Genomic DNA, 17623 nt, shown 5'->3' on the forward strand with positions numbered 1-17623 from the left:
CGCGACATTCCAGTCTTCCCGCGGTCTGATTGGTTGGTTGAAAGCAGGCGGAGCCAAAACGGGAACCAATCGTGCCATGCAGCGCCCGATCGGGACATGGCAGCAAATCCGGAGGGGTGAGCGTGGCCCTTCAACCTGGTCCATCACCCATGCGCCCCACCAGCACGTACCCCAGTCGCCTCTTCATCACCATGGCGCTCCGAGGCGATTTTTTTGAACTCTCTCCGTACCGGTCCTCCTCTTCTTCTTTGTTCAACACGCGGCCGAGGCAAGCACACACAACCGACAACACAAGGCGCGGCCGGCAAACATGGTGATGACGGTGCGGACTCTTGCGACGCTCGTGCTCAGCTTCGTTTTGGTGCATTGCTTCGCGGCGCAGTGTACGCCCCCCCCCCTTTTTCGATTTCCATCTTCGTCTTCGCTTCTTTGTAACCGACCGAACGCCACTGACCCACCCTACCTCAACTCAATTCAGGGGCGGCGCACGGAGTCCAGTTGATCGGGGCTGGAAGTCCGAATGCCGTCGACGTGATGGACGTGTGGGCAAAAACCTACCAGTACACCCGTGACGATGTCTCGTAGGCCTCCTCTCTTTTCTGTCTTTTGTCCTCCCTTTCGTTCTTCTGACCCCCCCCCCGCAATCCCTTTCTCGATGTACAGGCAAGCCTACAGCCCGATGGGCAACGACCCGGCCACCCTTCTCTACATCCAGGGCAAAGTGGTAAGGCTTCGCTTTCTCTCTCTCTCTCTCCCTTCCCCCCCCGGTCTTCGCCTTTCGTTCTTGGTCTCACCAATGGGTCCCAACCCGGTCGTCAGGATTACTTGGCGCTCGACGCTGGCGTGCCGCCAGAGCTGATCACCTTCTACGGCCTGGCCCAGTTCCCCCTTGTGGGCCAAGCGTTGGTTATGGCCTACAACATCTCCACCCTGGGTCCCAACGACCCCGCCCTGGTACGTTTACCTCGCCCTTCCTTTCAATGAGGTCTGATAGATGGCCTCCTCATATTGCTCAGTAACACGTGTATTGTCTTTTACTATGGCCATTTTTCTGTTGTTTCCTACTGGCCTAAACAAGACCTGCGCATCGATTATTTTTAACTCCGAACGATGTAAAATGTTGTAGGTCATCGACAGGGAGACGCTGGGTCTGATCTGGGCTGGCAATATCACGGTGTGGAACGACACCCGCATCAAGAGTCGCAACCCGCCCAGTGTGGCCGACAAGCTGCCGTTCGCGCCCATCATCCTGGGCTACCACGAGGACAACAACGTCTCCGTGGCCGAGGTGGTCAAGCAGGCCCTCCAGAGCTTCAGCCCCGACTTCAAGACCGCCCTCTACGCGGCCCAGTACTTGTGGGCCAACATGACGCCGGCCCTGCAGGGCAGGAGTTTCGAGAACGGCGTCTTTGATGATACGAAAGTCGAATTCCTCCAGGTACGGACCAACGTCCTTTGCGCGTGTGCGGTGTTGTGCGCGTGTTGCGTCGTGTGCGGTGCAAAGAGCTGACTCTGCAAAAATTATTGCAACAGACACAACCCAACAGCTTGACATACATGAGTCTGCCGGGCGCGGTCGAGTACAAGGTGCCGTACATGAACATGATAAACAAAGCCGGGGTCCTGGTCCAACCCAATATATCAACGGTTCAATCGGCGCTGGCGACGTTCAACGACTACATCTCCAAGGGCATCTTCACCATCAACGTCGTCGACGCCAACGGCACCAACTCGTGGCCGCTCTCCTACATCATCTACTTCACCCTCAACAAGGACACCCCCTTCTCCGACTGCTCCAACGTGCAGGAGCTGATGGAGTTCGTGGCCTGGACGCAGACCAACGACGCGTGCGTCTCCTTACCAAGCGCTCAGAGCTGTTATTGAACTTTGTTAGTTTTAACTCCGACCATGTTACGCCACGTGCACATACAGGGCTTCGGAGGTGGCCACCACTTCAAACTACGCACCGCTGGACGTCTCCCTACGCAAGGCAGTCATCGACGCGCTGGCCGGTATCAGCTGCCGAGGCGAGCAGGCCTACAAAACGGCCTACCTGGTCGGCGCAGGCGCGCCGATACCGCTCTACACAGCATGGAGCGTGGCGCGCACGTCGGCCACCAACAAGATGAAGTTCTACCAGACGTCGTCGACTGAGGCCAAGCAGCAGCTGAGCCAGTACAACCTCCACTTCGGCATCAGCAGCAACGGCCTGAGCGAGGATTGGTACACTGAGATGTCCGACGTCGCGCTCATGCCCTCCTCGGTCTACGCCTTTGTGCCTGGTACTTGCCCACACCAACGTTTTTTTAGCTCCGATGTGCGATATTTTACCTCCGAAGCACTCACGCCACGTCCGTGCAGCCTTCAACCTCCAGAACGTGACCGACGGCGGACTCGAGCTGGTGCTCGACTTCAACACCATCGCGTTGATCTACCTCAATCAGATTACGATGTGGAACGATCAGCGCATCAAGGATCTCAACCCCGCCGCTACCGCCGCCGCGCTGCCCAACGCGCCGATCGTGGTGATCACCTCCTCGGTCGCGTCGGACCTCACCCAGCTCTTCACCACCGTGCTGGCCCGCACCGTGTCCGCGTTCGAGGCGGCGGTGGTCCCCGGACCCTCCGCCACCTTCCCTGTCCAGGGCGCCGGCCCGAGCAGGTCCATCATCGTCGACAGCCCCGAAGAGATGATCAGCACCCTGAGCGCCACCAGCAACGCATTCTGCTTCGCCAATGGCTACGATATCACGCTGGTAAGCGCCTACACAGTGTGTTGCATGTCGTCTGTGCCTGTGCGTGCGATCGCGCATTGCTCACAGTGACGGTCGCGCACAGACACGAACCCTCGGAACGGCCTCGCTGGTGAACTCGGCCGGCAATGTGGTCAAGGCCTCTGTCACCACGCTCACCAGCGCGCTCAACGACTACGTGGCCGGCCAGACCGTGTCCACCAACCCGAGCCGCCGCGCCGGGTCCGGCCTTGCCTTTGACTCCGCCCTTCTCGGTTTGTCTTCTCCTTCGCTCCTTTGCGCCGCATCCAGCCGTTGCTCACCGCACGCGCATGCGCACCTGCAAACAGGAACGGGAGCGAGCAGCTGGCCGCTGGCGACGTTTGGTTCGTTTGTGTACCGGTCTGAGAGCATGCAGGAGTGCGCCAAGGCTGCGGCTCTGGCCAGCTTCTTCTACTGGAGCCAAACTGATCCCATCGCACTCCAGAACGCTGACCGGTACCGTACACGCACACACAGCACGCGCACATGCACCACCGCACACGACGGTTACTGACACACCGCACACGACGCCACACGCACAGACAGGGTATGGTGGTGCCGACGACCGTGGATACGATCAACCGCTCTTTCCTCGAACAGCTCAAGGCCTTCACGTGTAACGGGGTGGCCGTGAGCGAGCTCTCCAACTGCATCAACGACGGCCAGCTCTGCTCCGGCGACGGTGGCGTCTGCACCAACAACAAGTGCGTGTGCAACCCCGACAGGGAGGGCACATACTGCGAGGACTTTGTCTCCGGATCCGACAGCCCGCTCGGAATCATTCTCGGTACGCTGGCTCAGCCCATTGCCTTGTGTCATCATTTATGTCCGATTAGACTCACCATTTCGTTCTTCGTTCTTCATTCTTCGTTCTTTTATGTCCGACGTATTGTTAAACAGGCGTGGTGATCCCGGTGGCGGTGATTGTCCTGTGCTCACTGCTGTTGCTGATCGTGGTGCTGATGGTGATCATCCGCCGCAAGGGCAACAAGTCCGACGACTGGGAGATCGACTATGGCGAGCTCGACCTCGGCGAGCACCTCGGCGCCGGCGGCTTCGGTGAGGTCCACCGCGCCACGTGGAAGGGCACCGAGGTGGCCGTCAAGGTCATGACCTCGGAGAAGATCACCAAGGAGATGGAGAAGTCCTTCAAGGACGAGGTACGCCGCACAACGCGCCCTATCACTCCGCTGATGGTCATGACGACAACTGGTCTCTGACGATGATGGTGGTGGTGGTGATGATTGTACAGGTGCGGGTGATGACGGCGTTGAGGCATCCCAACGTGGTGCTCTTCATGGCGGCCTCGACTAAGGCGCCCAAGATGTGCATCGTCATGGAGTTCATGACCCTCGGCTCCCTCTACGACGTACGTTTCGTGTGCAATTGTGAGTGTGTGTGCGTGTGTGGTGCGTTTTCGATCGTGTGCGGTTTGGTTGACGCTTCTTTGCGCGTGTGACGTGTAACTGTAACAGTTGCTGCACAACGAGTTGATTCCGGACATTCCGTTCCAGCTCAAGGGCAAGATGGCCTACCAGGCCTCCAAGGGCATGCACTTCCTCCACTCGTCGGGCATCGTGCACCGCGATCTCAAGTCGCTCAACTTGCTGCTCGACGCCAAGTGGAACGTCAAGGTGAGAGTTCACACCGCACACGCCGCACACGCACACGCACGACACGCAGTGAATCGAGGCTAACGTGCTTTGGTACGAGCAGGTGAGCGATTTCGGTCTGACCAAGTTCAAGGAGGACGTCAAGGGCAAGGGCGACAAGGACGTGGCCGGCAGCGTGCACTGGACCGCGCCCGAGATCCTCAACGAGTCGCCCGACGTGGACCACATCCTGGCCGACGTCTACTCCTTCGGCATCATCCTCTGGGAGCTCCTCACCCGCGAGCAGCCCTACTTTGGCATGAGGTCCCCTTGCCCCCCCACATTCTCAACATTCCATAGCTTCATATCTTTTCTCTATATATCTTAAATAATTATTACTATATTCATGCATGATTTTTTTAAAAAATATTTGTATTACATGTGAATAACATTTCTTTATTTTTCTTCGTGTGCAGCCCGGCCGCTGTGGCGGTGGCGGTGATCAGGGACAACATTCGGCCCAAGATGCCCGAGCCCCCGGGCGCCTGCCCGCAGGAGTTCGAGGAGCTGATCACCAGCTGCTGGCACCAGGACCCGACCATCCGCCCGACCTTCCTCGAGGTCATGACCCGCCTGTCGTCCATGAACGGCGACTCGTCCGGCACCGGCGGCGTCTCGTTCACCTCCAAGACCACCTCGACCTCGACCTCGTCGGGCGGCAACTCGGCCGACGCCCGCCCGCCCAAGAAGAACATCTACGGCTCGTGGGGCCTGCCCTCGACCCAGGCCTCCACCTCGACCGGCTCCTCGTCGGCCTCCAACGCGTCCAAGAACTACTCGGCCCACGCGGCGGCGGGCGGCGGCGGCGTGCGCGCGCCCGAAGGCGAGGTGACGATCGTGTTCACCGACATCACGCGCGCCGCCTCGCTCTGGGAGTTCAACGCCGCGACCATGCGCGACGCCACGCTGCTCCACAACGACACCCTGCGCGCGGCGCTCAAGCGGCACCGGGGCTACGAGGTGGTGTTCCTCAACAACCGCAACAGCGGCGAGGGCTCGTTCTGTATGGCCTTCCAGCAGGTGGCCGACGCGCTGGCCTGGTGCGCCGACGTGCAGAAGGCCCTGCTGGAGGTGGAGTGGCCCGAGGCGCTGCTGGACCACCCGGGCGCGGCCGAGGAGTGGGGCGACACCGACGACCGTGTGCTGTTCAAGGGCCTGCGAGTGCGCATGGGCGTGCACGTGGGCGCGCCCAAGGTGGTGCGCGACCCGATGACGCGGCGGGTGGAGTACATCGGGCCGGTGGTGAACGCCGCGGCGCGCATCACGGCCATGACCCACGGCGGTCAGATCGTGCTGAGCCACGCCGTGCACAGCCAGATTAAGGAGGCGCCCGACGTCAGCAAGCGGCTGGTGCGCCTGGGCAAGTTCGAGATGCCCGACGCGCCCCACGGCGCCAAGCTCTACGAGCTCAAGGTGCCCGGCCTCGAGTCCCGCTTCTTCGGCGGCGTCACCAACGATGGCGAGGCCAGCTCCGGCGACTCCCCCGCCAGCGGCGACGACCGCGGCCCACGCAAGGAGCGCCCCGTCGCCGACGGCAGCGGCAGCGGCTCGGCCAGCAGCGACGGCGGCCGGCGCGATGAGCTGCAGACCGCGGTGGGCGAGGGCATGATGTTCAAGGAGGACACCTTCCTCACGTCGGCCAACCTGTGCCGCTGGATCATCGACTTCCACGAGATCCAGATCGGCAAGCAGGTCGGCCTGGGGTCGTATGGCGTGGTCTACCGCGGCAAGTGGAAGGGCGTCGACGTGGCGGTGAAGCGGTTCATCAAGCAGAAGCTCGACGAGCGGCGCATGCTCGAGTTCCGCGCGGAGATGGCCTTCCTGTCGGAGCTCCACCACCCCAACATCGTCCTCTTCATCGGCGCGTGCGTGAAGCGGCCCAACCTGTGCATCGTGACCGAGTTCATGAAGCAGGGCTCGCTCAGGGACATCCTGGCCAACAACACCATCAAGCTCACGTGGAAGCAGAAGATGCGCATGCTGCGGTCGGCGGCGCTGGGCATCAACTACCTGCACTCGCTCCACCCGGTCATCGTGCACCGCGACCTCAAGCCGTCCAACCTTCTGGTGGACGAGAACATGAACGTGAAGGTGGCCGACTTCGGGTTCGCGCGCATCAAGGAGGAGAACGCCACCATGACCCGCTGCGGCACGCCGTGCTGGACGGCGCCGGAGATCATCCGCGGGGAGAAGTACGACGAGCGGGCCGACGTGTTCTCGTTCGGCATCATCATGTGGCAGGTGGTGACGCGCAAGGAGCCCTATGCCGGGCGCAACTTCATGGGCGTGTCGCTCGACGTGCTCGAGGGCAAGCGACCGCAGATCCCCAACGACTGCCAGCCCGAGTTCAGGAAGGTGATGAAGAAGTGCTGGCATGCCAGCGCCGACAAGCGGCCCAAGATGGAGACCGTTCTCGCCTTCCTCGACGCGCAAGTGGGCGACGAGGACAACATCGCCGCACCCTAAACAAAACAAAACCACCTCTTCTTTCCTCCACCATTCCTCTTCTTCTACTACTACTTCTGCTCTTGCTACACCATGTCACCATGTACCACTACAGCTGGACCAGCTGCGTCCCAACACAAACAACAACTTTTAACACCAACTCGCTCTTCGCCTGATTGACGTTGCTTGTCATTGTTTTGTTGCTTGCAAGCCCTCTTTCTTTATTCTTGGTGTTGCCGGTGCTGTTCGTGTTCACTCGCAGAGTTGAGCGGGGGGTAGAGACTGCGCTCAGGCGGTCTTGAAGGCCTGCATGTCGGGCACCTTGAGCTGGCGCGCGTTGACCGCAGTGGGGAAGGAGCTGGTGCTGCTGTAGATGAAGAAGAATCGCGTCATCACGTGATCTGCAGACAAAGAAGTAGAAGAAGAAGTAGAAGAAGGAAAGGTAGGCTGACGTCAGTCAAGAGGTTCACGCGTGGCAGATGTGGAGAAGAAGAAGAAGAAGAACACGAACCGTCTTCCTTGGCGACGTAACACCACTGGTTGTGATCGCGACCGTAGAGGTCGGGGTGGTCGATCACTTCGCACATGGCCAAACACGACAGCGAGGAGCCGAACTGGCTCTTGGCCCAACCCTGTCACACGCCCGAGTTGTTGGCACGCGTGGAGTGTGCGATTGTGTGCGTGTGCGATGGTAGTAGTGCGTACGGTTCCGGCGCGCATGTAGCCTTGCGAGGTGCCAGCGTTGGGCGCGAGGTAGATGCCCGCTCCGTGTGCGGCACCGTGCAACATGTTCTTCGTGTTACCTGGAAGTGGTGGTGGTGGTGCGGGGATTGATCAGCACACTTGACGTGCGCGAGCCAGAGATTGAAAAGAAGGAGAAGAAGAGTGGAGTGGTGGGGCAGTACTCATGTTCCTCAGGCCGTTACGCAGGATCGAGTGCCAGTTCTCCATGGGCGAGCCGTGGAATGCCATGAACGAGCCGTGCCTGAGGCAACCACCCACCAAGATCGTGTCAGCACGCCAGGAACGGCAGCGAGCAGAGTGGTTTTGGTTGGTTGGTTGGTTGGTACTTTTTCTTAAGCTGCACGAAGCGGGCCTCCTTCTCGGGCGTTGAGGTGAGAAGCATGTACTGGTAGGGCGTAGCCATCTCCTTGATTTGCTGTGTATGTGCCATCGACACGCGGCGCAAGCGATCAGAGAACGAGCTTAGCCCGTGGCAAGAGCAAAGAGCAAAGAGCAAAGAACGAAGAACGAAGAGAGAGAGAGAGAGAGAGAGAGAAGGGTTAAACCGTGGCGGTGGTGGGTACCTGCTCTTCGCTGAGCCTGACCAAGTGCGCACGGTTCGACGTGAGCAGCCAGCGCACCAATCGGTAGTAGCTCTTGCCGCCCTGTGTTGTGTGTGGGCACCACAACCAACCGGTCCACGTCAGCACCATTGCTTTTGAGGAGGGGGGCGGGGTGGCCGGAAGGCGCGCGCGTACGCTTGGGCCGGGGTCGATGAGGTCCAGGAACGGACGAATCTCTGTGGCGCTGCTCAGCTCCGTCACCGACGGCAGTCCCTCCAGCACCGATTTCTATCGACGCAACGCACGCGCGCGCGCACGACGTGAGCGAGTGAGCGAGTGAGTGAGGGCTGTGGGCGTGTGAGGGGGGAGGGGGTGGGTACGAGGCGGTTGAGGTCCTTGGTGCCGTTGGGGGCAAAGTCGGCCATGGGGAAGGGCTCGAGGATGGTCTCGCCGCGGCCCGAGTTGACGCCGGCGCAGGCCAGGGAGATCATGAGATCGACGACCTCGGGCGCGCGCGCGATCTCGGCGTTGACGTTGGCGCCCAGGCCCAGCTCCTCGTACCGCCACACGCAGTCGGGCTTGGCGCACACGATGGGCTTGAGGCCCTCGCACTCGTGCTTGTGGTCGCAGATCGGGCAGTAGTTACTGCAGTTGGCTGTACAGTACAGCAACGAGAGAGAGAGAGAGAAGGTCAGTCAATCTCTTCGTGCGTGTGTGTGTGCGATGGTGCGTGTGCGTGTGCGGTGGAGCGTGTGCGTGTGCGTGTGCGAACTGAACGTACCAATACGGGAGCGGATGTAGATGACGAGCGAAATGAGGAAGTTGTACTTGCTCTTGGAGGCCTGCGACTTGGAGAGCGCGCGGGTGACGACCTGCCCCTTGTTCTTGGCCATCTTCTTGGCCTCCTCCTTGAACCACGGCTGCGGGTCCAGGCACATATTGAGCGCCTCCGCCTGCACAAAGAGAGAAGGCAAAAGAGAGAAAGGCGAAGGTCAACTAATTGGAGTGGCCACTCGAAGGCCTGGGAAGAAAGAAAGAAAAAAAAAAAAAAGTTGGGGCGGTGACGTACGACGACTCCGTGGGTGGTCTGCAGAGCGTACATGGAGACGTCGCGCTCGAAGCCCATGTCCACGAGCTCCTTCAGCTGCGCGGGCCACTTCTTGTCGGGCTCGTAGACGGCATCGGCGGCCCCGTCGTCGTCCTTGGTGGTCGTCGCCGTCGTCGTCGGCTGCGGCTGCGCCGAAGTCTTTTGCGGCTGGCCCTTCTTGTTGAAGAATTTGCCCAGGAGTCCGCTGCTGGACGCAGAGGAGGACGAAGAAGAGGAAGATGAAGAAGAGGAGGAGCCGAGCAGCTTGAAGCTGCTGGTGGTGCCGCCGGACGAGGTGGAGAGCGAGGTTGCGTATTCGCTCTTCCTCCAGTTCTGCTTGATCCAATTCCTCAGGATCTCAGTGATCTGGAACTGCAGGCCAAATTGCTCGGCCTGCGCGTGTCGTGTGTGTGTCGTGTGTGTCGTGTGGTTAATGAAGGAGGTCTCTAGCGCACGAACGTTGTTGTTGTTGTTGTTGTGTACCTTGGGCTTCTGGTCGATTTCAAAGGTGGGCGGCGAGGGCGAGGCCAGGTACTCCTCGCCGAAGTGAAGCGAGATGTTGACCGGGATGTGGCAGTCGATGCCCAACGCCGAAGCGACGCTCTCCGAAAGGAACGCGGTGTCTACGAACAGCCGCACCATCGACAGCTCGGGGAAGTACTGGCATCAAATCATGGCGATGGTTGTGAGCCAACTCAGGTCGCTACCGCACGCTGGGGCCGCGGCTGGCGGCGTGTGCGTGTGTGCGTGTGTGCGTGTGTGCGTGTGTGCGTGTGCGTGTGCGTGTGCTGTGGGTGGATAAGTACCTTGACGGAGCCCTTGCCAAAGTAGGCCTCGGTTTCTTCTACGTCCTTGCGCAGCCGAGGATTCTACGAGAAGCAAGGCAGAACGCAAGAAGAAAGAAGACGTGAGTGAGCTGACGTCCACCACCATGACGACATGCGTGCAATGTGCTGGGTGCGTGTGAGGGACGTACCCCGTTGGACATGCCGTCTTCGTCCTCGTCGTCATAGAATTCCTCTTCGGATTCGGAGGCCGAGGGCTCCTCTTCGTCTTCGTCCTCGCTCATGGGCTCCTCCTTGGCCTTGCCGCCGCTGAGCTGGCTCACGTCGCGCGAGCCCTTCAGCTCAAACTTCTTCGACAACACTATTGTTGGCCGCGGTACGACGTACGTCAGACCAAAACAACGCACATGCGTTTCAAAGCAGCGCGGGCAGCAAGCAGTACGTTTGTGCATGAGCTCCACGGCCTTGACCAGGGAACCGCCCTCTCGCGAGAAGTCATTGACCTGATCCACCAGCTCCTGCGACAGCCCAGAGCACAAATAAATAACAAGAATAATGAACCAATATAACAAATAATTCGAAATAAATAGAAATAAATAGAGAAAAAGTAATATAATGGAGTTGTACGTCGTAGAGGCCCTCTTCTTGCATGAGGAGAGGTCGCTCGTCGGGCGAGGCGTCGTCGGGGTAGCCGTAGGGCACATAGAACTGGAAGCGCAGCTTTCGCTTGCCCGTGCTGAAGACAAAGTACAGGTTCCTCTCATCTTCATCATAACGCAATTCTACACAAAAACATGAAATGTGCAGTTCTGATGAGTGCCACGCCTCCCAATTCATTCCAAGCAAGAGCTTCAATCCAAAATCGATCTACTATTACATCAAAAGGCCAATAAAACGTACTCTCGAGAGTACTGGAGCCTTCAAAGAAGGCCTTGATGGCCTTTACCTCCTTGTCCACCTTCGCCATCTTGTTTCAATCCAATCGTACAGAGACACGTTGTCGATGTGCAGATCGACTTCGCGGTACGCGTGTAACTTTTTTTCTTCTTTTTCAGTACATTCTTCGCCTGAACGTTTTTCAGTGCATACATTCCGACACCACACATTCCAACACCACACAACACCGGCAGCATCAGGCCTGGCAGAAGATCATGCAAACTGCCAGTAGACGATGCCCACGGAGATCAGGGAGAGGAGAGCCTGCAGCGGCAGTCCCACTTTCGTGTAGTCCATGAACTTGTACCTGGTGTTTGTGATCACACACCACACACACCACACACACCACAAACTGGGTTGAGCCAAAAGAATGGCAATGCATACTAGTCAGAAGAAAGAATGCCCGGGTGGAGTCGTACCCGCCCGGACCCCACACCATGAGGTTGGTCTGGTAGCCGATCGGGGTGGAGAAGTCCGCACTGGCGCCGACCATGATGCAGTAGACGAAGGCCTTGACGTTCACGCCGGTCACCAGGCTGGACTGGAACGAGAACACGATGGGCACCATCAATGCGGCCGCTGAGGCGTTATTGAGCAGCGAGGTGAGCAGAGCCGTCGATAGGTAGACGCCATAGAGCAACCCAAAGCTACCGGCTGGCATGAATATCGACACCTGTGTGCGTGTGCGGTCGTGTGTTGTGTGCGTGTCGTGAGTGTCGTGCTGGGTGCAATCGCTCAGTGATGAGTGGCGGTACCAGATCGTGAGCCAAGATCTGGGCCACGCCAGTCTTTTCGCAGGCCATGGCCATGCCGAAGGAGCTCGCGATCATGGCGATGAGCCTGAAATTGGTCGCCGCCACTGCTTTCTCGACCGAACTGGTAGTGAGAGATAAGTGGTGAGCGAGGTACACAGCACGACACGCACACGCATCGCCGCACGCGCACATGCACACGACACAAGACGACACACGTACATGCACCCGGTGATGATCATGATGAACGCTGCGCACAGCGATGCGGTGAGCAGGCTCGTCAGCTCGAACGTAGAGACGAGGATCATGATCGCGGCGATGACCGGTGCGAGGCACATGCGCTCGTAGTCGACGCCCATCTTGCCGCCGCTGGACCCGCCCACCCGCGACACGGTGATGAAATCGCCGCCGCTGTCGGGGCCGGCGGTGGCCGGATCGTCGACGTGGTGCTGGCCCGAGGCCAGGTCGGGCCGGCACACCAGGAGCAGGGTGTCCCCGCCGCGTAGGCGAAACGACGCCAGGCGCGCGTGCGAATGGATCTTCTCGCCCTCGCGCCCGACCGACAGCACCGCCGCGCCGTACCGCTTCCCGAAATCGGCCTCGCCTTCACATTCATTCATACATTCATTGTGATGTGTGTCGTGCGCGTGGGTGTTAGGTTCACGACAGGACAGACGACAAGCGCTTGTTCCGGCTCCGGTCATGAGAAAGAGTGGTGTGCGGGCGGTAGGCCGTACCGATGGTGCGGTTGACAAGCGACCCCGTGGGCGAGACGACGGCTTCGACCAGGACCTTATTGATTGAGGGATGCACGATTTTATCGTCCTACAGTAAACGTTATGAGTACAAAGGCAGGTATGTCGTGTGTCGTGTGTCGTGTGTGTCGTGAATAGGCACCTGGTTGGTGGGTTTTATGCCCGAGATCATGAAGAGGTCCACGAGCTTCTCGACGTCGCCGGCAAAGATCAACTGATCTCCCGAGTTGAGTGTCGTTTCGGCCGACACGTTTGGGTTGTCGACACCCCGCCTCTGCAATCCACGTCGCCGAGAGTGAACAATGCATCGTGCGACTCTAGTGCTGGAGCAAGGCGCGTTTAAGAGGGGAGCAGCTGTGGCACGTACAATGAGGTTGACGAGGATCAGCCCGTCGACGGCGTTGAGCCCGACCGCGCCCACAGTCTTTCCGTCGATGCTTGAATTGTGTTCCACAATCACTGTGATTGTGTACTGCACAACAAAAAGTCAGCCAGGGTGGTCAGCTTTATATTTACACTCTGGCAAGACACGCACGACACACGGCCAACGACACGACACGACACGATGTACCTCACGCGGGTGGCTGAGCAGTTCGTCCATCGGACTCTCGCGATCGGGCAGCAGGAATGGCGAGATGAGGAGCATGTAGGTGAGGCCCACCAGCACGATCGGCAAGCCCACATACCCGATCTGAGGGGCAGCGCGCGCGTGAGCGATCAGGTCGGCAGCGAGAAGGAGTGTTCAAGAGGGGCAGCACACCTCAAAAAATGGGAAGCGGAGGGTGGGGTCGAGCCCGGCGACCAGCCCAACGACGATGAGGTTGGTCGAGGTGCCCACGATCGTACACGTGCCTCCAAAAATGCACGCGTACGACAGAGGAATCATCATCTTCGATGGCTTGATTCCCGTGGCGCGGCACCACTTCTCGATCACTAAAAGGTTTGAGCTTGGACGTTACCTTGCAAACTCTCACGCACACACACACCACACACCACACCACACACCACACGCACAACAACAACAAGACGCGCAAAGAGGCTGATACCAACCAGGGATCATAATAGCGGTCAGCGGAGTGTTGTTGGTGAAGGCCGACAGGAAGGAGAGCGGCAACATGAGCCGCAGCTGCGCCACGAAAACGCTGGTTGTCTTGCCCAGCACCCACTCTGCGCGCCCAACAAAAACAAACAAACGCCACTCAGTGGTGGTGTTCGGCCCTAGTCGGGTGAGTTGTAGCCCGTAATTACCACTCAACAGGCCGATGGAGCCGGTCTCGGCGATGCCGGCCGCCACCACAAACAACACCGCGATCGTCAATATGCCCACGCTCGAGAACCCTGATCGATGGGAGGAAACACACAAAGTCCAGGTCAGCGCGTTGGGTGCGCGTGGTTGGGAGTGTGGGGAGGGCTCACCAGTAAGCGCTTCACTGGGGGTGATGATGCCGGGTATGAGGAGGAGCGTGGTGACGAACACCATCACCACGTCGTTGGGCGCCACATTCTTGACCAACATGAAGAAGGCAGCGCAGACCACGAAGACCGTGTACCACCCTTGCCACTTCAGCTCCTGCCACGCTACACACGTGCATGTGCATCATGCGTGTCGTGTCGTGTCGTCGTGCGCGTGCGTGTGTGTCGTATGTTGTGTGCGGGCGTCAGTTCTCGGTGCACGTAGCGCACAGCACAGCCACGTGGGATGAGCACCTGAGATGCGCAGAAGGAAGAGGATGAACAGACAGAGGGCGGCGATGGCGAGCTCGACCTTGTGGCCAACGGCGAACTTGAGCGCGGCCTTCTTGGCCCGCACGCTCCACTTGCCCCCCTCCAGCGATTCCTCGTGCTCTTCCCATGTCACGTCGGTCGAGTAGTAGTTGTAGAAGATGTGTTTGGGTGTGAGCTGCCCGGCCTCGCCAGGCGACCACTCGCCATCCTCATCTCCCTCCCTTGCACGATCAAACGACCCTTCCCTCCTCTCGCCTCGCCCCGCCTCCAAATCCCGATCTTCTCGCGATTTGCGCTTTCGTCGATGCGATTTACTTCTCTTACGGTGCTTGTTGTGGCAGGTGTGATGCTTTCTTCCTGAACCTCTCCGCTGGCTGCCATCAGTTGCCGTCGAGCGGCGATCCCTGTTGACTTCGTCTTCGCCGGCATCAATCATCCGCTTCATCGCCTCTTCATCTTGAGCCGATGGCGGCGGGCTTGGGCCACCCCTCGCCCCCAGCTCCTCCATCTTGTGTCGAATGCACAACCTGAGGCAGTGACCACGAACTGCCCCGACACGCACTGGTATGACAGGCACGCAGAGCGCTCTGCGTGCCTGGTTGTTGGAGAAGACGGCAGATTGTTTATTCTCCCTTCTCAGTTCTCGCCACGCCACTCGCCCGGTGGCAGGGTGTTGGTTTCGTTTGATGTTGTTGTTGTTGTTTTGTGTTGTTGTTGATGTTGTTACCTCCTTCAAAATCAAGCAGCCTCCTCCATGCTGTCCGTTGTCTGCGTGGTCGTCGTTGTCGTCAACGACGGCAGCTTACCATCTTGCAGCGAGCGCTCGAGCGCCTGCACCTCTTCAAGCGTCGTCGCGTTCTGGATGGCAGCCTGCACAACACCATACACACACGCGCGCGCACACACAGAGAGAGAGAGAGAGAAGATGAGAATGAGAAGAGGGAGGTTAGCTCAATGTTCAAGACCAGGGAAGGAGAGGAGAGATGCGAACCCTGATCTGTTCGGCCTGCTGGGCCTTCTGCGCCTGCAGCTCGGCCTCGGTGGGCTCACCTGGCACAAAGACCTTGGACTCTGCCTTTTCTTTTGGCTGTACGGAGCGTCGTGTAGTGTCAAAAGGGTCAGCGCAGATAACGATGAGAGAAGAATGGACGTGGTCACCTGTGCTCCCTTCTTCCCCACACCAAACACCTGACGAGCCTCAGCCTTCTCCTGTCAGTGGAGAAAGAGAAGCGTAAGCCGAGACACTCCTCCTTGGTGGGAACCATTACGGTGAGGTGAAGCGAGGCCGTACCCGAGGCTTGACCTTTCTGAAGTCGATCACCTTGAGCCCTGGCAGCTTGGCGATCAGGTGCAGCCGGTAGTTAGGCTTTTGCGTCACGGGGTTGCCCAACAAGCTCAGCATCTTGAGCTTCTTGAAGCTTTCCAGGTTATCAAGCTCGCCTGCAAGAGAGAGAGAGAGAGAGAGGCGCCTTCATCAGCGCAAGAACGCATCACCACGACGGCATAAACTGCAAGGAGTTGAACTGGGGAGACGTACTCAGGCTCTCTATCTTGTTGTTGCTGAGAATGAGAGTGTCGATGTTAGGAATGTGTTCACCCAGGCCTGGGTGGACAGGAGCAGAAGAAGAAGCAGAGAAAAAGAAGTGATAAGAACAGATACTGGGCTTGCTTGCATGGCTCTTTCCACCCCAGCCACCAACTGCGCTTGCAGCAGCCGCTTCAGCTCAGCTCGCCCACAAGAGGGAAGGGGTTACCCGGAGCGATTCGGGCTACGCGGTTGTTGCTGAGGAGAAGCATCTTGAGCTTGGGAAGAAGAGGGAAGTTCTCCAGCTTCTGGATCTCATTGTCGCTCAGATCGATCGAGTTAAATTGGTCCTGCGCCGCGGGAGTAAAGAATCGAGAAGCCGATGAAAAATTCGCACGGCTTGAAGCTCCATGTTCAAGGTGAAGAGAGATGGCGTTGTACCTGAGTGGCACCCAAGTTCTCAATGACCGCAATTTTGTTCCCTACAGAGCGGGAGAGGGGAGGCGCACATTGGTCCGAGCGTAGACAGGAGAGCAAGGAGGCAAAAGGGGGGCAGCATTAGCGTACGCTTCGAATTGCAATGTCGGCTGATGAAGGCGTCACGAACCTCGGAGGTCAATTTCTCGTTCGCGCAGGGGGTTGAGATACTGCGGGGCTTGCGAAATCAAGTCGGCGGTCAGGCGCTTAATCATGTTTGTAGTGGAGCTGGCTCACTGACGGCACTCTAGAGGTGGGCGGAAGGGGCGCAGAAGATGTGCGAGTGCTTTAGCGCTGAAGATCAAAATTTTTCGAATGGAATCGAAAAATTGGAGAATGAACGGCAGATAATAGGTTGCGAAGCGGGATGAGAGACAGAGATGAAAGATAGAAGGGAAAGGCAAACAAATGGCAAAAACCAAGTGGTAGTGTGATCTGTGTCTTACCGCAAAAGCTGCTGACGAGAAAAAGCACCAAAAAATCCAACCACAAAAGAAAATGAAAATAAAAAATATGGTGGCGTGCCAAACATTCTGGCCCATACTACTTGCGCCAGAAGGTTCGACCAACAACCCCCAACATCAAACATGGGGCTTCACGTGCACAAGCCGAGCCTCCTTGGCTTGCTCTTGCTGGTCCTCCAAGGCATTCTCTTAGTACGCCGGAGCTAAACTCGAATTCGTACAATCTTAGCCTCTCTCCTCCGCCGGCACTGATTGAATCGAATCAATCGCTTCAGATATTGGGAATCATCAACTTCGTCTTTGGCGCCGTCTATGGCATTATCCTGGGAGTGCTCACCATCCTTCTGGTCGTGTGCGGAATCGTGGGCGTGTTCACTCGCCACCGCCTCCTTCTCCTCGCGGTACGGCGCTGCTGCAGAGACGTTGTTGCGTTGTGTCTCCTTTTCTGCCCTCTAGAAAGCGAGAACTGACGCTTGTCCCTGCTCAGTTTGGAGTGTTCGCGCTTGTCCTGCTCGGTTTGGCCACGCTGAACCTGATTCTGTGCATCATCGACGACTGCAGCGGTGGCGCAATCGCCAACAGTTCCGTCTTCATCGGCTTCTACGTACGAACCCACTTTTGCCCTTGGCTTCATTCTCCGCTTTCGTTCTTTGTCGCCGTTTCGCTTTGTTGCGTTCACGGCTAACATTCACGCCTTACGGAAACAGCTGGCCACGGTAGCGTGCACCCTGTTCGTGTACAACGAGGCCTCGGGCACCGGTGACTACTCCCAAGTGTAAGGCGCTCACCTTACCTTGCCCTGTACCACCTCTGCGCCATGGCTTTGTTGGCCTGGTCGACGAATAATGCACAAAGATCCATCGAAAAACAAACAAAAATAAATCAACAAACTTTTTTTAGCCTGTTTCTATTGCGTTCATTTATTAATTCCTCACCACATCACCACTGCTCACAACGCCA

The 17623-nt window shown here is 58.3% G+C and overlaps 5 protein-coding genes across 5 annotated transcripts; 2 read left to right on the top strand and 3 right to left on the bottom strand.

Annotated features, from left to right (window-relative positions):
• Positions 1–310: 310 nt before the first annotated feature.
• On the top strand, positions 311–6892 carry ACA1_261430 (serine/threonine protein kinase, putative; the record flags this gene model as incomplete). Its single annotated transcript, XM_004333688.1, has 17 exons — positions 311–383; positions 479–581; positions 664–724; positions 820–954; positions 1127–1438; positions 1534–1847; positions 1933–2282; positions 2362–2756; positions 2839–3007; positions 3083–3230; positions 3317–3561; positions 3675–3934; positions 4027–4143; positions 4250–4408; positions 4491–4690; positions 4843–5623; positions 5792–6892. 17 exons carry the CDS (start codon positions 311–313, stop codon positions 6890–6892), a joined length of 4923 nt encoding a protein of 1640 aa, XP_004333736.1.
• Positions 6893–7159: 267 nt separating this feature from the next.
• On the bottom strand, positions 7160–10996 carry ACA1_261440 (Poly(ADPribose) polymerase catalytic domain containing protein; the record flags this gene model as incomplete). The annotated part of the gene is made up of 16 exons (XM_004333689.1): positions 7160–7272; positions 7383–7503; positions 7577–7674; positions 7777–7856; positions 7942–8030; positions 8179–8259; positions 8353–8445; positions 8538–8812; positions 8939–9110; positions 9227–9637; positions 9728–9904; positions 10051–10113; positions 10221–10390; positions 10472–10547; positions 10657–10811; positions 10942–10996. The coding sequence occupies 16 exons, from the start codon at positions 10994–10996 to the stop codon at positions 7160–7162; spliced, it is 2229 nt and encodes a 742-aa protein (XP_004333737.1).
• A 182-nt stretch (positions 10997–11178) lies between these two features.
• ACA1_261450 (TrkA Cterminal domain containing protein) lies at positions 11179–14705 on the bottom strand (the record flags this gene model as incomplete). Its single annotated transcript, XM_004333690.1, has 13 exons — positions 11179–11272; positions 11385–11638; positions 11721–11841; positions 11940–12321; positions 12455–12542; positions 12615–12746; positions 12840–12944; positions 13044–13163; positions 13345–13394; positions 13523–13639; positions 13721–13810; positions 13889–14050; positions 14180–14705. The coding sequence occupies 13 exons, from the start codon at positions 14703–14705 to the stop codon at positions 11179–11181; spliced, it is 2241 nt and encodes a 746-aa protein (XP_004333738.1).
• A 230-nt stretch (positions 14706–14935) lies between these two features.
• On the bottom strand, positions 14936–16414 carry ACA1_261460 (Leucine Rich Repeatcontaining protein; the record flags this gene model as incomplete). Its single annotated transcript, XM_004333691.1, has 8 exons — positions 14936–15067; positions 15189–15284; positions 15356–15406; positions 15489–15637; positions 15735–15800; positions 15952–16072; positions 16164–16204; positions 16330–16414. 8 exons carry the CDS (start codon positions 16412–16414, stop codon positions 14936–14938), a joined length of 741 nt encoding a protein of 246 aa, XP_004333739.1.
• Positions 16415–16786: 372 nt separating this feature from the next.
• ACA1_261470 (uncharacterized protein) lies at positions 16787–17442 on the top strand (the record flags this gene model as incomplete). The annotated part of the gene is made up of 4 exons (XM_004333692.1): positions 16787–16855; positions 16939–17064; positions 17151–17267; positions 17371–17442. The coding sequence occupies 4 exons, from the start codon at positions 16787–16789 to the stop codon at positions 17440–17442; spliced, it is 384 nt and encodes a 127-aa protein (XP_004333740.1).
• Between the last annotated feature and the right edge of the window lie 181 nt (positions 17443–17623).

The sequence above is a fragment of the Acanthamoeba castellanii genome (genome assembly GCF_000313135.1).
Source record: "Acanthamoeba castellanii str. Neff unplaced genomic scaffold scf7180000084769, whole genome shotgun sequence".
NCBI lineage: Eukaryota > Discosea > Longamoebia > Acanthamoebidae > Acanthamoeba > Acanthamoeba castellanii.